General features: G+C 48.6%; 1 protein-coding gene across 2 annotated transcripts; it reads right to left on the bottom strand.

Moving 5' to 3' along the window:
* Positions 1 to 795: 795 nt before the first annotated feature.
* carf (calcium responsive transcription factor) lies at positions 796 to 13,965 on the bottom strand. 2 transcript variants are annotated; one of them, XM_084161067.1, is made up of 16 exons: positions 13,923 to 13,959; positions 13,229 to 13,378; positions 12,536 to 12,868; positions 12,275 to 12,481; positions 11,901 to 12,018; positions 11,240 to 11,363; positions 11,055 to 11,136; positions 8,877 to 9,066; positions 4,031 to 4,151; positions 3,752 to 3,895; positions 3,289 to 3,561; positions 2,848 to 2,998; positions 2,401 to 2,464; positions 2,210 to 2,322; positions 1,737 to 2,085; positions 796 to 1,317 (listed from the first exon to the last, which is right to left on the bottom strand). In XM_084161067.1, the coding sequence occupies exons 2-16, from the start codon at positions 13,349 to 13,351 to the stop codon at positions 1,244 to 1,246; spliced, it is 2,466 nt and encodes an 821-aa protein (XP_084017193.1). In that variant the 5' UTR covers positions 13,352 to 13,378; positions 13,923 to 13,959; the 3' UTR covers positions 796 to 1,243. The 2 variants fall into 2 exon arrangements, with proteins under 2 accessions (XP_084017193.1, XP_084017192.1); XM_084161066.1 differs by having other exon boundaries at positions 12,275 to 12,868; positions 13,923 to 13,965.
* Positions 13,966 to 15,191: the final 1,226 nt, after the last annotated feature.

Here is a 15,191-nt window from a genome sequence, read left to right as displayed (position 1 = left end):
AATTGTTCAGGGTTTTTTCACTCCACGATTTTCGTCTGCAGTCGGTTGCTTCAGCCGTACTACTCAAACAAGCCCAGAATCACGCTTATCACTTTCTCTTACAAGTTTTAATAACTTGCGCCATGCTACTGTTGTTGCCAGCATAAACTAGCTTGTAAGGGCTCTCAGGACGACTGAACCGACTCCATTCGTCTTCATTCTCAGCTGCCCGACCCATTTGGGCACGGTAAAGCCAGCCTCTAACGGATCTCCAGTTTCTACTAGATAGCACAGCCACAAAGTCATTATAAGCTAAATCGTAAAAATTCATGATTTGTTGTTGTTGTTGCTTTTGGTTCTTAATTTAAGGTTAAGCATAAGGTTAGCAGTGTGGTTAAGGTTATCTTTAAAAACACATTTGAAGAAGATACATTGTAGAAATTGGCGGGGTTTATGACTTTGTGGCCGTGGTAACTAGTCACGCAGAGCATGCTGGGTAAATCATTTGTAACTGGTGGGTTCTGTTCACATACAGAACCTCAAGTGGTGGATTCTCAGTCTTGTGGAATATACCCAAATTAGTCTTCCATTGTTTATTTTATGGAAATAATTTCAAATCTGACTACTGATTGAATCCTACTTGTTGTGACAAAGTCCCACTAGAATTTATTAATTTATTTTTATTTCACCTTTATTTAACCAGGTAGGCCAGTTGAGAACAATAATGGATGGATCTTTATTGGCAAATGGATAGAATAGTCCGTAAACAACTTAAAACAATTGTATTAAGGAATGAATTAACTTAAACAAATAAAATAAAGCTTTATCAGCTTTAATGAGTCGAGTGGTAGCCCACTGAAGTACAATTACATGATCATCTCAGAAGACTATGCAACAGGGTTAGAAACACTATTAAAAAGACTACATTGCCTTTGCACTAATATATACACATGATATCAACTTTTTACACCCACGGCTCTTGTAGTTGTCATTTTTAAATTAATAATTATACAAGATTCGTTGGATTCCATGATTTTAAAGCGAGATGGCAAATAAGTTCCTCATGATGATATAAAAAAAACATAACATGCAGAAAACACTGCATTAATTGCATTTTCAGTCAATTGTCCAATAAACGTGATCAATAAACATGACAGTCCTGAGGTAAAACCAACCCCTCTTACAGTTAGTATACAGTAAAGATGTAACGTGCCCCTGTGAGGGCTTAAGTACACCCTGGAGTACGGCACACCCCAGGCGGGTGTCAATCTACAGGGTTGACAGTGACCTCCTCCTCCTTGACCTCCTCCTCCTTGACCTCCTCTGGACTGGTCACGGCTGAGGAATAGAACACAGCAACAGGAAGAGAAAAAACAAGTCAGACTCTCGTTTACCCAGTCATCATGGATACCTACTCCTGAGACACTCTGCCTGTGATCTGTCATCTGCCCAGTCATCATGGATACCTACTCCTGACTCTCAGCCTGTGATCTGTCGTCTGCCCAGTCATCATGGATACCTACTCCTGACTCTCAGCCTGTGATCTGTCGTTTACCCAGTCATCATGGCTCCCTACTCCCGAGACTCTCTGCATCCCAAACTGAATCCTATTTTCTATATTGTGCAATACTTTTGATCAGGGCTCTCATCAATAGTAGTGCACTATATACGGAATAGGGTGCCATTTGGGATGCAGACAGACACACCACAGGAAGTCTACAGCAGCAATATCTCAGGTCAACTCCTGACTGTCTCACCAATAGTAGCAGGGGAAACTATCTGGACAGGGATGGTCTGTCCGTCCTCCAACAGTATCTGGTGTGTCCCCACACTCCCGTCCCCTAGAGATGACACGCTGACCACCTGTCCGTCCCCTAACGATGACACGCTGACCACCTGGCCGTCCCCTAACGATGACACCACGACCACCTGACCCATGCCCAGAACCACTGAGGGGTCAGCCAGGGCCATAGCTTCCCCCTGGGAAGGGCTGGACTGGAGGAACTGAGGGGGTGAGGTGCTGGGCAGCTCCAGGGAGTCTGTGACTTTAGACAACTGAGACAGACCTCCATCGAAAGAACACAGGCCTGGTTGGCGCTGGATGCCCTGGAAATAAAACAGACAGTTTGTTTGCTGAGTGACTAAGAAACACAGACATATCATTCTGTCCGATTCGATTAAAAATTGGATAGGGATTAATCAGGTGTGTAAGACACATGCAGAACGTCACCTGTAGCTGGGCAAAGATCTTGGGCTGCAGGGACGTCAGAGAGCTGAAGAGTTGTACGGCCTCAGGCGATAACGTGTCGCTCCCCTCCAACACTGCTACTCTCTGGAGGGCACCTGGACGGAATAAACACCGTAAGAAACCGAGCTAGTCGGATAACTATTGGGACTCGAAGCGACATGCAACGTCACTACCTTTAGCAGGGGCTGGTGTGAGGGTCAGAGTCACAGTCTCAGTCATTGGGTCCACTTCAGTCCACTGAGGTGAGGCAGCGAACATCAGGCGTGACAAATGGAGAACAACAAGTTTTAGCTGAAAGAGCTGGGAAAAACAGATAAGAAGCAGGGTGACCCCAGCCTGCTGGAAGGTCTTCCTAGTTACCTGTGTTAAAATCAGTGGTGACCCCAGCCTGCTGCAAGGTCTTCCTAGTTACCTGTGTTAAAATCAGTGGTGACCCCAGCCTGCTGGAAGGTCTTCCTAGTTACCTGTGTTAAAATCAGTGGTGACCCCAGCCTGCTGGAAGGTCTTCCTAGTTACCTGTGTTAAAATCAGTGATGACCCCAGCCTGCTGGAAGGTCTTCCTAGTTACCTGTGTTAAAATCAGTGGTGACCCCAGCCTGCTGGAAGGTCTTCCTAGTTACCTGTGTTACGTCAGTGATGACCCCAGCCTGCTGCAAGGTCTTCTGGGCCTCATGGATGTGGTTCTTTATGTCATTGACGGTGGGGAAGTAGCAGAGGTTATGTCTCTCTGGGACCTCCTCTGATTTAAACATCTCCCGCTCCACAAACCGCCTGGCAGGATAGGAAACAGGAAGACAGGTTAGCGCCAGGGATAGTGGTAATACTGGGGACCATGACGACCTGTGCATCCAGTGTGATCCTGGGCTGTATGCGTCATGTGTCTCTCAGAGTGAATCTTATTGGCTGTCATCTTTGGCTGCGTTTACACAGGCAGCCCAATTAGTGGCAAAATATCAGAAGTGGGCTGCCTGTGTAAACGCAGCCTAAAATGCAAAACTAATCCTAAATCAGCTCCTACTCTGAGCTGTTTGATACATACGGCCCCCTGAGGTCCTCCTTACCTGAGCTGTTTGCGGACCTGGTACACCTGATGATATCCCTGATCCACCAACTCCCTGATTTTCTCTGCCACCCTGGGGTGGAGGCGAGATGGCATGGTTCCACCATCCTCCACACCTCCATCACAGACACATCCCCTCTCCTCCTCCTCCTCCTCCTCCTCCTCCACCTCCTCCTCCATGGGGAGGAAGAGGAGGTCTGGAGGAGGAGGTGGGAGGAGAGCCTCCATGTCATGGTAGAGGTGAGCTTTCTGGGTGGGAAGCTGCATGTAGTACCTGGTAAACCAGAGAAAGAACAAAGGAACAGATGTAGCTACACATATCAGTCAACTAGAAGGTTTACTTATTTAAACATTCAGAGTCTTATTAGCCCATATGGGCTGGGCATCTGCAAGACGCTTTAATAATATATAAATATATCAAATCACGTACAAATAGCAGAATCAATCAATCAATCAATCAATACCTCAGGACTCCGCCCACGTCCCACAGGGTCTTCCGGAGGTTGAAAAAGGCCTTCTCCTGCTCTTGCCGAACAACCCTCTTGTCTACGTTCGGGTCCGTCGGCACCCGGTACTGCGGAAACTTACACACCTTCTTGATATAGATCCTGAAAGAATGAGAGCAATGTCAGAAATACTACCTTTACACACAGCTCTTATGGCATGTCCACAGAGTTGGTAGCATTTTGTTTGTCAGCGTAGATGTGGATGGGGTTTGAGTGTGTGTGTGTGTGATTGTGTACCTGGCAGGACATGTGGCTTTGTAATCAACGTTCTGACTGATGGTCTGCTCTGCAGTCTTCTTGGGCTGGAGGCCTTTCCTCCTTGGGCCATACTGACACTCCATCACTACAGCTCTACTGCCTGGAGACAGATGGAGAAAGGAGACGTGGGTCGCGTCCCAAACAGCAACCCATTCCCTATTTAGTGCACATCTTTTGACCAGGGTCCACAGTGCTAGTACGGCACCCCATTCCCTATTTAGTGCACATCTTTTGACCAGGGTCCACAGTGCTAGTACAGCAACCCATTCCCTATTTAGTGCACATCTTTTGACCAGGGTCCACAGTGCTAGTACGGCACCCCATTCCCTATTTAGTGCACATCTTTTGACCAGGGTCCACAGTGCTAGTACGGCACCCCATTCCCTATTTAGTGCACATCTTTTGACCAGGGTCCACAGTGCTAGTACGGCACCCCATTCCCTATTTAGTGCACATCTTTTGACCAGGGTCCACAGTGCTAGTACGGCACCCCATTCCCTATTTAGTGCACATCTTTTGACCAGGGTCCACAGTGCTAGTACGGCACCCCATTCCCTATTTAGTGCACATCTTTTGACCAGGGTCCACAGTGCTAGTACGGCACCCCATTCCCTATTTAGTGCACATCTTTTGACCAGGGTCCACAGTGCTAGTACGGCACCCCATTCCCTATTTAGTGCACATCTTTTGACCAGGGTCCACAGTGCTAGTACGGCACCCCATTCCCTATTTAGTGCACATCTTTTGACCAGGGTCCACAGTGCTAGTACGGCACCCCATTCCCTATTTAGTGCACATCTTTTGACCAGGGTCCACAGTGCTAGTACGGCACCCCATTCCCTATTTAGTGCACATCTTTTGACCAGGGTCCACAGTGCTAGTACGGCACCCCATTCCCTATTTAGTGCACATCTTTTGACCAGGGTCCACAGTGCTAGTACGGCACCCCATTCCCTATTTAGTGCACATCTTTTGACCAGGGTCCACAGTGCTAGTACGGCACCCCATTCCCTATTTAGTGCACATCTTTTGACCAGGGTCCACAGTGCTAGTACACGGTATTATAAACGTATGCACTCACTGACTGTAAGTCGCTCTGGAGAAGGGCGTCTGCTAAAATGAGTCAAATGTAAATGTAAATAACGCAGAATATGACCTAGGAAACCATACCTTTCATTCATATGGACACAGTTATTACATTGGAGTAGAATACTTTGGTAACACTTTCCTTAAAGCCTGCAGGTATAATGTTATAAGCATGTATGAGTTGGACTGTTGAGGCCACACGGGGGCAGTCATGAGTCATGACCGCAGTAAACATCTGGATGACCGTTGAGTCACGGTAATCTCCTCTGATGCCCTCTGTACATTGCCTTTGTAGTAGCCTACACAACTCACCATCATTAGTAGACTGACACATGACCTTTAGCGTCAGAATATCTCACCACCGTGAGATTCCATCTCCTCCCTTCTCTCCTTCATTCCTTTCTCCAGCGCGCAGAGAGAGAGGGGCTGTCAACAGTTTAATGAAATATGTTTCGTTGTGAAAACATGTTGCTATCGATGTTCACAAACAGATTTCACTTGGTTTCCCAAATTAAGTACTGGGTAGCTGGAGGAACAGGGTTGGAGAGCCCATGGCGTACAGAGTACTGGGTAGCTAGAGGAACAGGGTTGGAGAGCCCATGGCATACAGAGTACTGGGTAGCTGGAGGGACAGGGTTGGAGAGCCCATGGCGTACAGAGTACTGGGTAGCTGGAGGAACAGGGTTGGAGAGCCCATGGCGTACAGAGTACTGGGTAGCTGGAGGAACAGGGTTGGAGAGCCCATGGCATACAGAGTAATGGGTAGCTGGAGGAACAGGGTTGGAGAGCCCATGGCATACAGAGTACTGGGTAGATACAGGAACAGGGTTGGAGAGCCCATGGCATACAGAGTACTGGGTAGCTACAGGAACAGGGTTGGAGAGCCCATGGCATACAGAGTACTGGGTAGCTGGAGGAACAGGGTTGGAGAGCCCATAGCATACAGAGTACTGGGTAGCTGCAGGAACAGGGTTGGAGAGCCCATGGCATACAGAGTACTGGGTAGCTGGAGGAACAGGGTTGGAGAGCCCATGGCATACAGAGTACTGGGTAGCTGGAGGAACAGGGTTGGAGAGCCCATGGCATACAGAGTACTGGGTAGATACAGGAACAGGGTTGGAGAGCCCATGGCATACAGAGTACTGGGTAGCTGGAGGAACAGGGTTGGAGAGCCCATGGCATACAGAGTACTGGGTAGCTGGAGGAACAGGGTTGGAGAGCCCATGGCATACAGAGTACTGGGTAGCTGGAGGAACAGGGTTGGAGAGCCCATGGCATACAGAGTACTGGGTAGCTGGAGGGACAGGGTTGGAGAGCCCATGGCGTACAGAGTACTGGGTAGCTGGAGGAACAGGGTTGGAGAGCCCATGGCGTACAGAGTACTGGGTAGCTGGAGGAACAGGGTTGGAGAGCCCATGGCATACAGAGTACTGGGTAGCTGGAGGAACAGGGTTGGAGAGCCCATGGCATACAGAGATGGCATACAGAGTACTGGGTAGCTGGAGGAACAGGGTTGGAGAGCCCATGGCATACAGAGTACTGGGTAGCTGGAGGAACAGGGTTGGAGAGCCCATGGCATACAGAGTACTGGGTAGCTGGAGGAACAGGGTTGGAGAGCCCATGGCATACAGAGTACTGGGTAGCTGGGGGAACAGGGTTGGAGAGCCCATGGCATACAGAGTACTGGGTAGCTACAGGAACAGGGTTGGAGAGCCCATGGCATACAGAGTACTGGGTAGCTGGAGGAACAGGGTTGGAGAGCCCATAGCATAAAGAGTACTGGGTAGCTGCAGGAACAGGGTTGGAGAGCCCATGGCATACAGAGTACTGGGTAGCTGGAGGAACAGGGTTGGAGAGCCCATGGCATACAGAGTACTGGGTAGATACAGGAACAGGGTTGGAGAGCCCATGGCATACAGAGTACTGGGTAGCTGGAGGAACAGGGTTGGAGAGCCCATGGCATACAGAGTACTGGGTAGCTGGAGGAACAGGGTTGGAGAGCCCATGGTATACAGAGTACTGGGTAGCTGGAGGAACAGGGTTGGAGAGCCCATGGCATACAGAGTACTGGGTAGCTGCAGGAACAGGGTTGGAGAGCCCATGGCATACAGAGTACTGGGTAGCTGGAGGAACAGGGTTGGAGAGCCCATGGCATACAGAGTACTGGGTAGCTGGAGGAACAGGGTTGGAGAGCCCATGGCATACAGAGTACTGGGTAGCTGGAGGTACAGGGTTGGAGAGCCCATGGCATACAGAGTACTGGGTAGCTGGAGGAACAGGGTTGGAGAGCCCATGGCATACAGAGTACTGGGTAGCTGGAGGAACAGGGTTGGAGAGCCCATGGTATACAGAGTACTGGGTAGCTGGAGGAACAGGGTTGGAGAGCCCATGGCATACAGAGTACTGGGTAGCTGCAGGAACAGGGTGGAGAGCCCATGGCATACAGAGTACTGGGTAGCTGGAGGAACAGGGTTGGAGAGCCCATGGCATACAGAGCTTTGGGCGGAATATCACCTGTGGCACAGCGAACTGACCAGAGTAGCCTACCCAACATGAGTCAAAAACATACCGGCGGGAAAGTGGCCTCCATTCGCTTCTCCAGTACATATGGATGACATGTCTGTTTTCCCCTGCCCCTGTTCCTGCCCATTGGATAATGGGCCATTCTAAATCTAAACTAATTTTACATATTAGTAAAGACAAGATTAAATTGACAATAGTCTGATGGGTGAAAATATGATCACTTGATGAGAGAACAAGCTGTGCAGCCTGAGGCAAGGAACAGAGCACAAGCTTTTTCCCCCCGCCTTTCTCAAATCATCAATAGCCTGTCGTCGCATCATACAGCCCAAATATCTTTTGATTTCTAGCACATTCTAAGGTTTGTAGCAACTAAAGTTGCCAAATAACTCTAAATCTAGCATGTAGGACCTGTTTTAAATGATCACTTTTACGCTCAATATAGCCACTTCATATGCGCGCATTCTCGCACCAGAATAGGAAAAATATGGTTTCTATTTTATTCAGATAAGTTGAATTATATTGTTCTTACTATAAAATCATATAATATAAAATAGTGGCTTGGGACTTACAAGCATTATCTTGTCTGCTAAATGAACAAGCCTACCGCCTATGGCATGGAGCACAGCCAGATAACATACAGTAGGCCAACTCATATTCTGTTCTTCTGAAATACATCTTCATATCATAATGTCTCTTTAGACCTGACTAAAATAAATATTGGATTTGTTGTTATGATGTATATTAAATTGATATATTATATATTTTTAATGTAGATGTTCCAAAGGCAGCGGCTTGTATGCAGCTTGTATGCAGCTTGTATGCAGCTTGTATGCAGCTTGAATGCAGCTTGAATGCAGCTTGAATGCAGCTTGTATGCAGCTTGTACGCAGCTTGTATGCATCTTGTATGCAGCTTGAATGCAGCTTGTACGCAGCTTGTACGCAGCTTGTATGCAGCTTGTATGCATCTTGTATGCAGCTTGTATGCGTTGAGGCCTGGTGATGCTAAACATGTTTATGTTAATTAACGGTCAATTACCGTGAGACCGGCAGGCTTTTGCATGACAATAACCAGCAAAATGTCAAGACGCCCTGTGAGCCTTTACAATGTGTCTAAAGTGTTATCATGTCTCTTAACAACTGTTACTGTGATTGTATACCTGCCTTGACAAAAGGGACGCCATCGTAGGGTACTAACCAGTACTGTGACTGTATACCTGCATTGACAAAAGGGATGCCATCGTAGGGTACGTATTGTGACTTCCACATCAGACGGCTGGCAGGCTTGGCAGGGGAGGGGGACTGGCGCGTCCCAAACACACTGTTGGTCTGCTGCTTGTGGAGCAGGAGGATGGCCTCAAGCTCCGTGTCTGTGTTACAGTAGCCACGGTACGAGTCCCCGATCTTCTGCTCCGGGAGAGAGAGAGAGAGAGAGAGAGAGAGAGAGAGAGAGAGAGAGAGAGAGAGAGAGAGAGAGAGAGAGAGAGAGAGAGAGAGAGAGAGAGAGAGAGAGAGAGAGAGAGAGAGAGAGAGAGAGAGAGAGAGAGAGAGAGAGAGAGGGAGGAGAGAGAGGGAGGGAGGGGGAGGAGAGAGAGAGAGGGAGGAGAGAGGGAGGGGGAGGAGAGAGAGGGAGGGGGGAGGAGAGAGAGAGAGAGGGGAGGGGGGAGGAGAGAGAGGGAGGGGGGAGGAGAGAGAGAGAGAGAGGGAGGGGGAGGAGAGAGAGAGAGAGAGAGAGAGAGAGAGGGAGGGGGAGAGAGAGAGAGAGGGAGGGGGGAGAGAGAGAGAGAGAGAGAGAGAGAGGGAGGGGGGAGGAGAGAGGAGAGAGAGAGGGAGGGAGGGAGGAGAGAGAGAGAGAGAGAGGGAGGGGGGAGGAGAGAGAGGGAGGGAGGGGGGAGGAGAGAGAGGGAGGGAGGGGGGAGGAGAGAGAGAGGGAGGGGGGAGGAGAGAGAGAGAGGGAGGGGGGAGGAGAGAGAGAGAGGGAGGGGGAGGAGAGAGAGAGAGGGAGGGGGGAGGAGAGAGAGAGGGAGGGGGGAGGAGAGAGAGAGAGGGAGGGGGGAGGAGAGAGAGAGAGGGAGGGGGGAGGAGAGAGAGAGAGAGAGGGAGGGAGGGGGGAGGAGACAAGAAGAGTCAACATGGATGACTGTTGAGGCCATTCCTTTCCATAAATGTGCAAAGCCATAAGCCTGAGGATGCTAACGATCACAATCCTTTCTTGTTAGCATCCTCAGGCTACAAAGCCATGTGTTAGGGTGTGAACATGTGTTAGGGATGTTGCACTCCACACTGCCCTTTCCCACCTGGACAAGAGGAACACCTACGTGAGAATGCTGTTCATTGACTACAGCTCTGCGTTCAACACCATAGTGCCCTCAAAGCTCATCACTAAGGACCCTGGGACTAAACACCTCCCTCTGCAACTGGATCCTGGACTTCCTGACGGGCCGCCCCCAGGTGGTAAGGGTAGGTAACAACACATCTGCCACGTTTATCCTCAACACGGGGGCCCCACAAGGGTGCATGCTCAGCCCCCTCCTGTACTCCCTGTTCACCCACGACTGCGTGGCCAAGCACGACTCCAACACCATCATTAGGTTTGCTGACGACACAACAGTGGTAGGCCTGATCACCGATGAGACAGCCTATAGGGAGGAGGTCAGAGACCTGGCCGTGTGGTGCCAGGATAACAACCTCTCCCTCAACGTGATCAAGACAAAGGAGATGAATGTGGACTACAGGAAAAGGAGGGCCGAGCACGCCCCCATTCTCATCAACGGGGCTGTAGTGGAGCAGGTTGAGAGCTTCAAGTTCCTTGGTGTCCACATCACCAACAAACTGTCATGTTCCAAACACACCAAGACAGTCGTGAAGAGGGCACGACAACGCCTATTCCCCCTCAGGAGACTGAAAAGATTTGGCATGGGTTCTCAGATCCTCAAAAAGGTTCTACAGCTGCACCATCGAGAGCATCCTGACTGGTTGCATCACCGCCTGGTATGGCAACTGCTCGGCCTCCGACCGCAAGGCACTACAGAGGGTAGTGCGTACGGCCCAGTACATCACTGGGGCCAAGCTTCCTGCCATCCAGGACCTCTATACCAGGCGGTGTCAGAGGAAGGCCCTAAAAATTGTCAAAGACTCCAGCCACCCTAGTCATAGACTGTTCTCTCTGCTAACACACGGCAAGCGGTACCGGAGCGCCAAGTCTAGGTCCAAAAGGCTTCGTAACAGCTTCTACCCCCAAGCCATAAGACTCCTGAACAGCTAATCAAAAGGCTACCCGGACTATATGCATTGACCCCCCCCTCCCCCGTACCTCAGCATTATGAAGCCTCAGGGCCCAGTTGGTATACGTACCTCAGCGTTATGAAGCCTCTGGGCCCAGTTGGTATACGTACCTCAGCGTTATGAAGCCTCTGGGCCCAGTTGGGGGCGTTGGATGGGAGAGGTTTCAGAGGAGAGGTGAAACAGTCCTGAGAGCTACACACAACACAACAATACAGTAACAGTTACAACTATTGTCAAACTAACCTAATTTCCTTAAACAGTTACTGAGAGTAACACTAAGAAGAAGTGAGCCCACCTCTGTGCCGAGGTCTTAGCTGCAGCCGATGTTACTGTGGTCAAACTGCTGCTGTCATCAGTAACCGCCGTTAACGTGATGGTGTGAAGCTCTTCCTCATCAGCAGTATTCTCCCCACAGGAGCCTAAACAGACCAGACAATCTCAACTTAATACACCAACTATAGAGATCACAGGAGGTTGGTGGCACCTTAATTGGGGAGGACGGGCTCGTGGTAATGACTGGAGCGGAATCAGTGGAACGGTATCAAGTACATCAAACAGATGTTCTCCGGGTGTTTGATGCCGTTCCATTTGCTCCGTTCCGGCCATCATTATGAGCCGTCCTCCCCTCAGCAGCCTCCTGTGGTAGAGATAGTGTTCTATTCAATGATGTGACACCAACACTGTACAAGGAATTTAATCAATTTCTGTTCAAATTCCTTGACACTGTCTAACAAGAAATAGAATAACTAATATATTTCCTGAGGGAACGTCAGAAATGCAGAATTCTGTTTGCCTGATGACTCATCCTGAATTGAATTCCGCTGCTCTGTCGATCGCTCCATACGTCAGTCTGAACTGAAGTCATTTGTAGGCCAGCTCTGGTCAAACACAGTGCGCTATATAGGGAATAGGGTGATGGTCTCTGTAGAAGCAGGTGAGTCCCAGGTTAACAATACCTGTAGGGTCTATGATGTCCAGCAGTTGTCCTCTGGGCAGTAACACTTGAGCCCCTCCTAGCTGAGTAGAGGGGATAACATACATCTCTCCGTTGTCCGACTGACCGCTCACTAGCACCTAGGTTGAGCAAAGATGTTCAGGGTACACAAAGACCGTAAACATAACAGTTCATAGACTGTGTATGAGAACCATGGAACAAAAAAAAAACGAAATGACTAGTCTTGCCTGGTGCTGCCAGATCTGTTTGTGCTGACCAGCCAACTAGGCTATAACATGTTGGCTAGTCAGCACAAACAGATCTGGGATCACCAGGATACCTTTTGGCAGCTGCCTGGACCTGTTTCTGTGCTCTTGTGAAACCCTCTCTACTCACCATGCGTTCACACTGCAGGGGCTGTCCGTTCTGATCGAGTATGATGAACTCATCTGTCTGTGATAATGTCTGTGTCTCGTCCTGTGTCTGCATCGCTGCCTGATTCTCTGTCTGTGATAATGTCTGTGTCTGGTCCTGTGTCTGCATCGCTGCCTGATTCTCTGTCTGTGATAATGTCTGTGTCTGGTCCTGTGTCTGCATCGCTGCCTGATTCTCTCTCTGTGATAATGTCTGTGTCTCGTCCTGTGTCTGCATCGCTGCCTGATTCTCTGTCTGTGATAATGTCTGTGTCTCGTCCTGTGTCTGCATCGCTGCCTGATTCTCTGTCTGTGATAATGTCTGTGTCTCGTCCTGTGTCTGCATCGCTGCCTGATTCTCTGTCTGTGATAATGTCTGTGTCTGGTCCTGTGTCTGCATCGCTGCCTGATTCTCTGTCTGTGACAGTATGAGCGTTTCTGTCTTTGTCAGTTCCTCAGGTCTGGTATCAGTGTGGACTGTTTCCCAGCTGTCTGGAGGTGCTAGGCTGTTGATAACAAGCAGCTCTGAGGACTGTCGCTTTGTCTCATTGTCTTCAGGTGCAGGTTCACTGGGCTCCTGGAACACAATACAATACTTTACATGCATGTGACTATGCTAATATCCATTGATTTGGTCTCCTGATATCTGCATTGTATTACTTTTTCTTATCACAAATCATTTTGCAACTTATAGGTTTGAGTCGTACCAACTCATAGGTTTAAGTCCCACCAACTCCTAGGGTCAAGTCCCACCAACTCCTAGGGTCAAGTCCCACCAACTCCTAGGGTCAAGTCCCACCAACTCCTAGGGTCAAGTCCCACCAACTCCCAGGGTCAAGTCCCACCAACTCCCAGGGTCAAGTCCCACCAACTCCTAGGGTCAAGTCCCACCAACTCCTAGGGTCAAGTCCCACCAACTCCTAGGGTCAAGTCCCACCTGTTGTGTTTCAGTGATATGAGACCCATGGAGGTCTGTGTGTTTGGGCTCATCCTCTTCAGTGGTCAGTGGAGGCTTTGAGTCCAAAGCATCATCTTCCATAGCTCTCTCCTGCTCCTCCATCTCCCGAGCAGACAGTCAGCTAACTAGCTACATAAACAAACCAATGTAACATTATTAGAGTGACCTGGTACAGGTATTTAATGGGTGCAAGTGTCATCATCATCATCAATCAGTATTGTAATTGCAAATCCATTCATTGCCATTTTCAGAATGGTCACTGGATCTAGATCGCTAGCTAGTTAAAAATAACAAAGACAGATGGTGCAGGAAGACGGTTTATTCAATGCTCGACTCTGGGGGTATTTCTATAAGAGTAGTTTGTGATTGTTTTTGCTTGATTGCAGGAGCAGAGCTTCCTAACCACCCAAACAAAGCATCATCCCTGGTCTTGGTCAAAAAGCATTCTTTAAAGCGCCATGTTGGATTAAAATGTCTGTGTAGCAAAGCTAACCAACGTTAGCTTGTTGGCTAGCCTAGCTAGTAAAGACGGACAATATCCAGTTGAGTCAAACAATTCTCCTGATTTAGGATAGTCTCCCTCTTTACATAGCCCTGTCTAGTCTGACTGTGTAGCTACAGCGTTGAGGGTATGGGGGACAAGGATTGGAAATTCAAAACGAGTCTACTCAACCTCGTCTTCACCCAGACTTCTGCTCGCCTCGTTCTCGACCAACAAACGCGATTGTTCTATTAATCCGGTATGAAGAATGTTTGACCCTCGGAGGACGCCGTCGAAAGGCATATCTAACGCGCTTCCTTCTGGTACTACATCCTTTCACCACAGAGAGGCGCAATTTCCACAGGAAGTGGCCCCAGGTTGCTGATTTCCACCTAAGAACATACAGAGAAGGAACTGGTGGTGATGGCTAGAAGGGATACCGATTTTGTAAAAGTTACGCCATAGTCCGGTTCAGTACAACGACTTTCCGTTTTACACAGCGTCGAGTTCTACAGCAGACTGGACATGATTTACACAGAATAATTTGCTAGCTAGCGGAACTTTTGGGGAAAAGCTCGCTACAATTAGCCAATAAATGTACTTTCTACGGAGCACTACATTACATGATGTAAATACAAACATGAATTGTGTTATCAGTTAGTAATTTTGCCCTAGTGGAATTTAGAGGATAGCGCCAATGGTCCGTGTCTGAGTATTGCTGTTTTTCTGTTCTACTTGATCATTACTGCACCCACCTGGTGTCCCCAGCTCTACCAGTCCGTGGTTCCTCTTTCTTTTCATATACTAACTGGTCACCAGACTACAGAAACTATAGCAATGTAATAGCAATAACTATAACGTTAGCAATGGGAATATGGCATGAGAGATGTCAAAAAGAACAAAGTAATTGGCTATTTTTATTATTATTTTTATTTAAAAACACAAAAAAATAAAATAAGTGGAACTTTTAAGAGTAGAACCCTTGCTCTCCTAATATAAAGTCAAACCCTCTCCACCCCTCTCCCTTGCTCTCCTAATATAAAGTCGAACCCTCTAAACCCTCTCCCTTGCTCTCCTAATATAACGTCGAACCCTCTCCACCCCTCTCCGACAAATACCTTTCCTACCCTCCCATCCCACCCCACCACACACCTGCCCATATGGGGAGTTGTTCATAATGGTGATAGCCCCTGGGATGGTGGAATGGGTGGTCTGGGCTGGAGATCGTGTGGCGGGCTTTGCGCTGTAGCGCGCTCGTTCGGTAGGTTAGGGGTATCCAATCAGGTTAGATGCCATGATAAAATGAAATATAGGCCTATCGCCTAGCCTATTCTAGTAATATCTAACAATTTCACAACATATACCCAATACACACAAATCTAAGTAAGGAATGGATTTAAGAATATATACATTTATGGCCCAGCAATGATAGAGCGACATGGACTAAGATACAGTAGAGCA

Source organism: Coregonus lavaretus (assembly GCF_964263955.1).
Source record: "Coregonus lavaretus genome assembly, chromosome: 5".
NCBI lineage: Eukaryota > Metazoa > Chordata > Actinopteri > Salmoniformes > Salmonidae > Coregonus > Coregonus lavaretus.
Note: the sequence above shows the minus strand (reverse complement) of the source record. Positions and strands in the feature narration are given on the sequence as shown.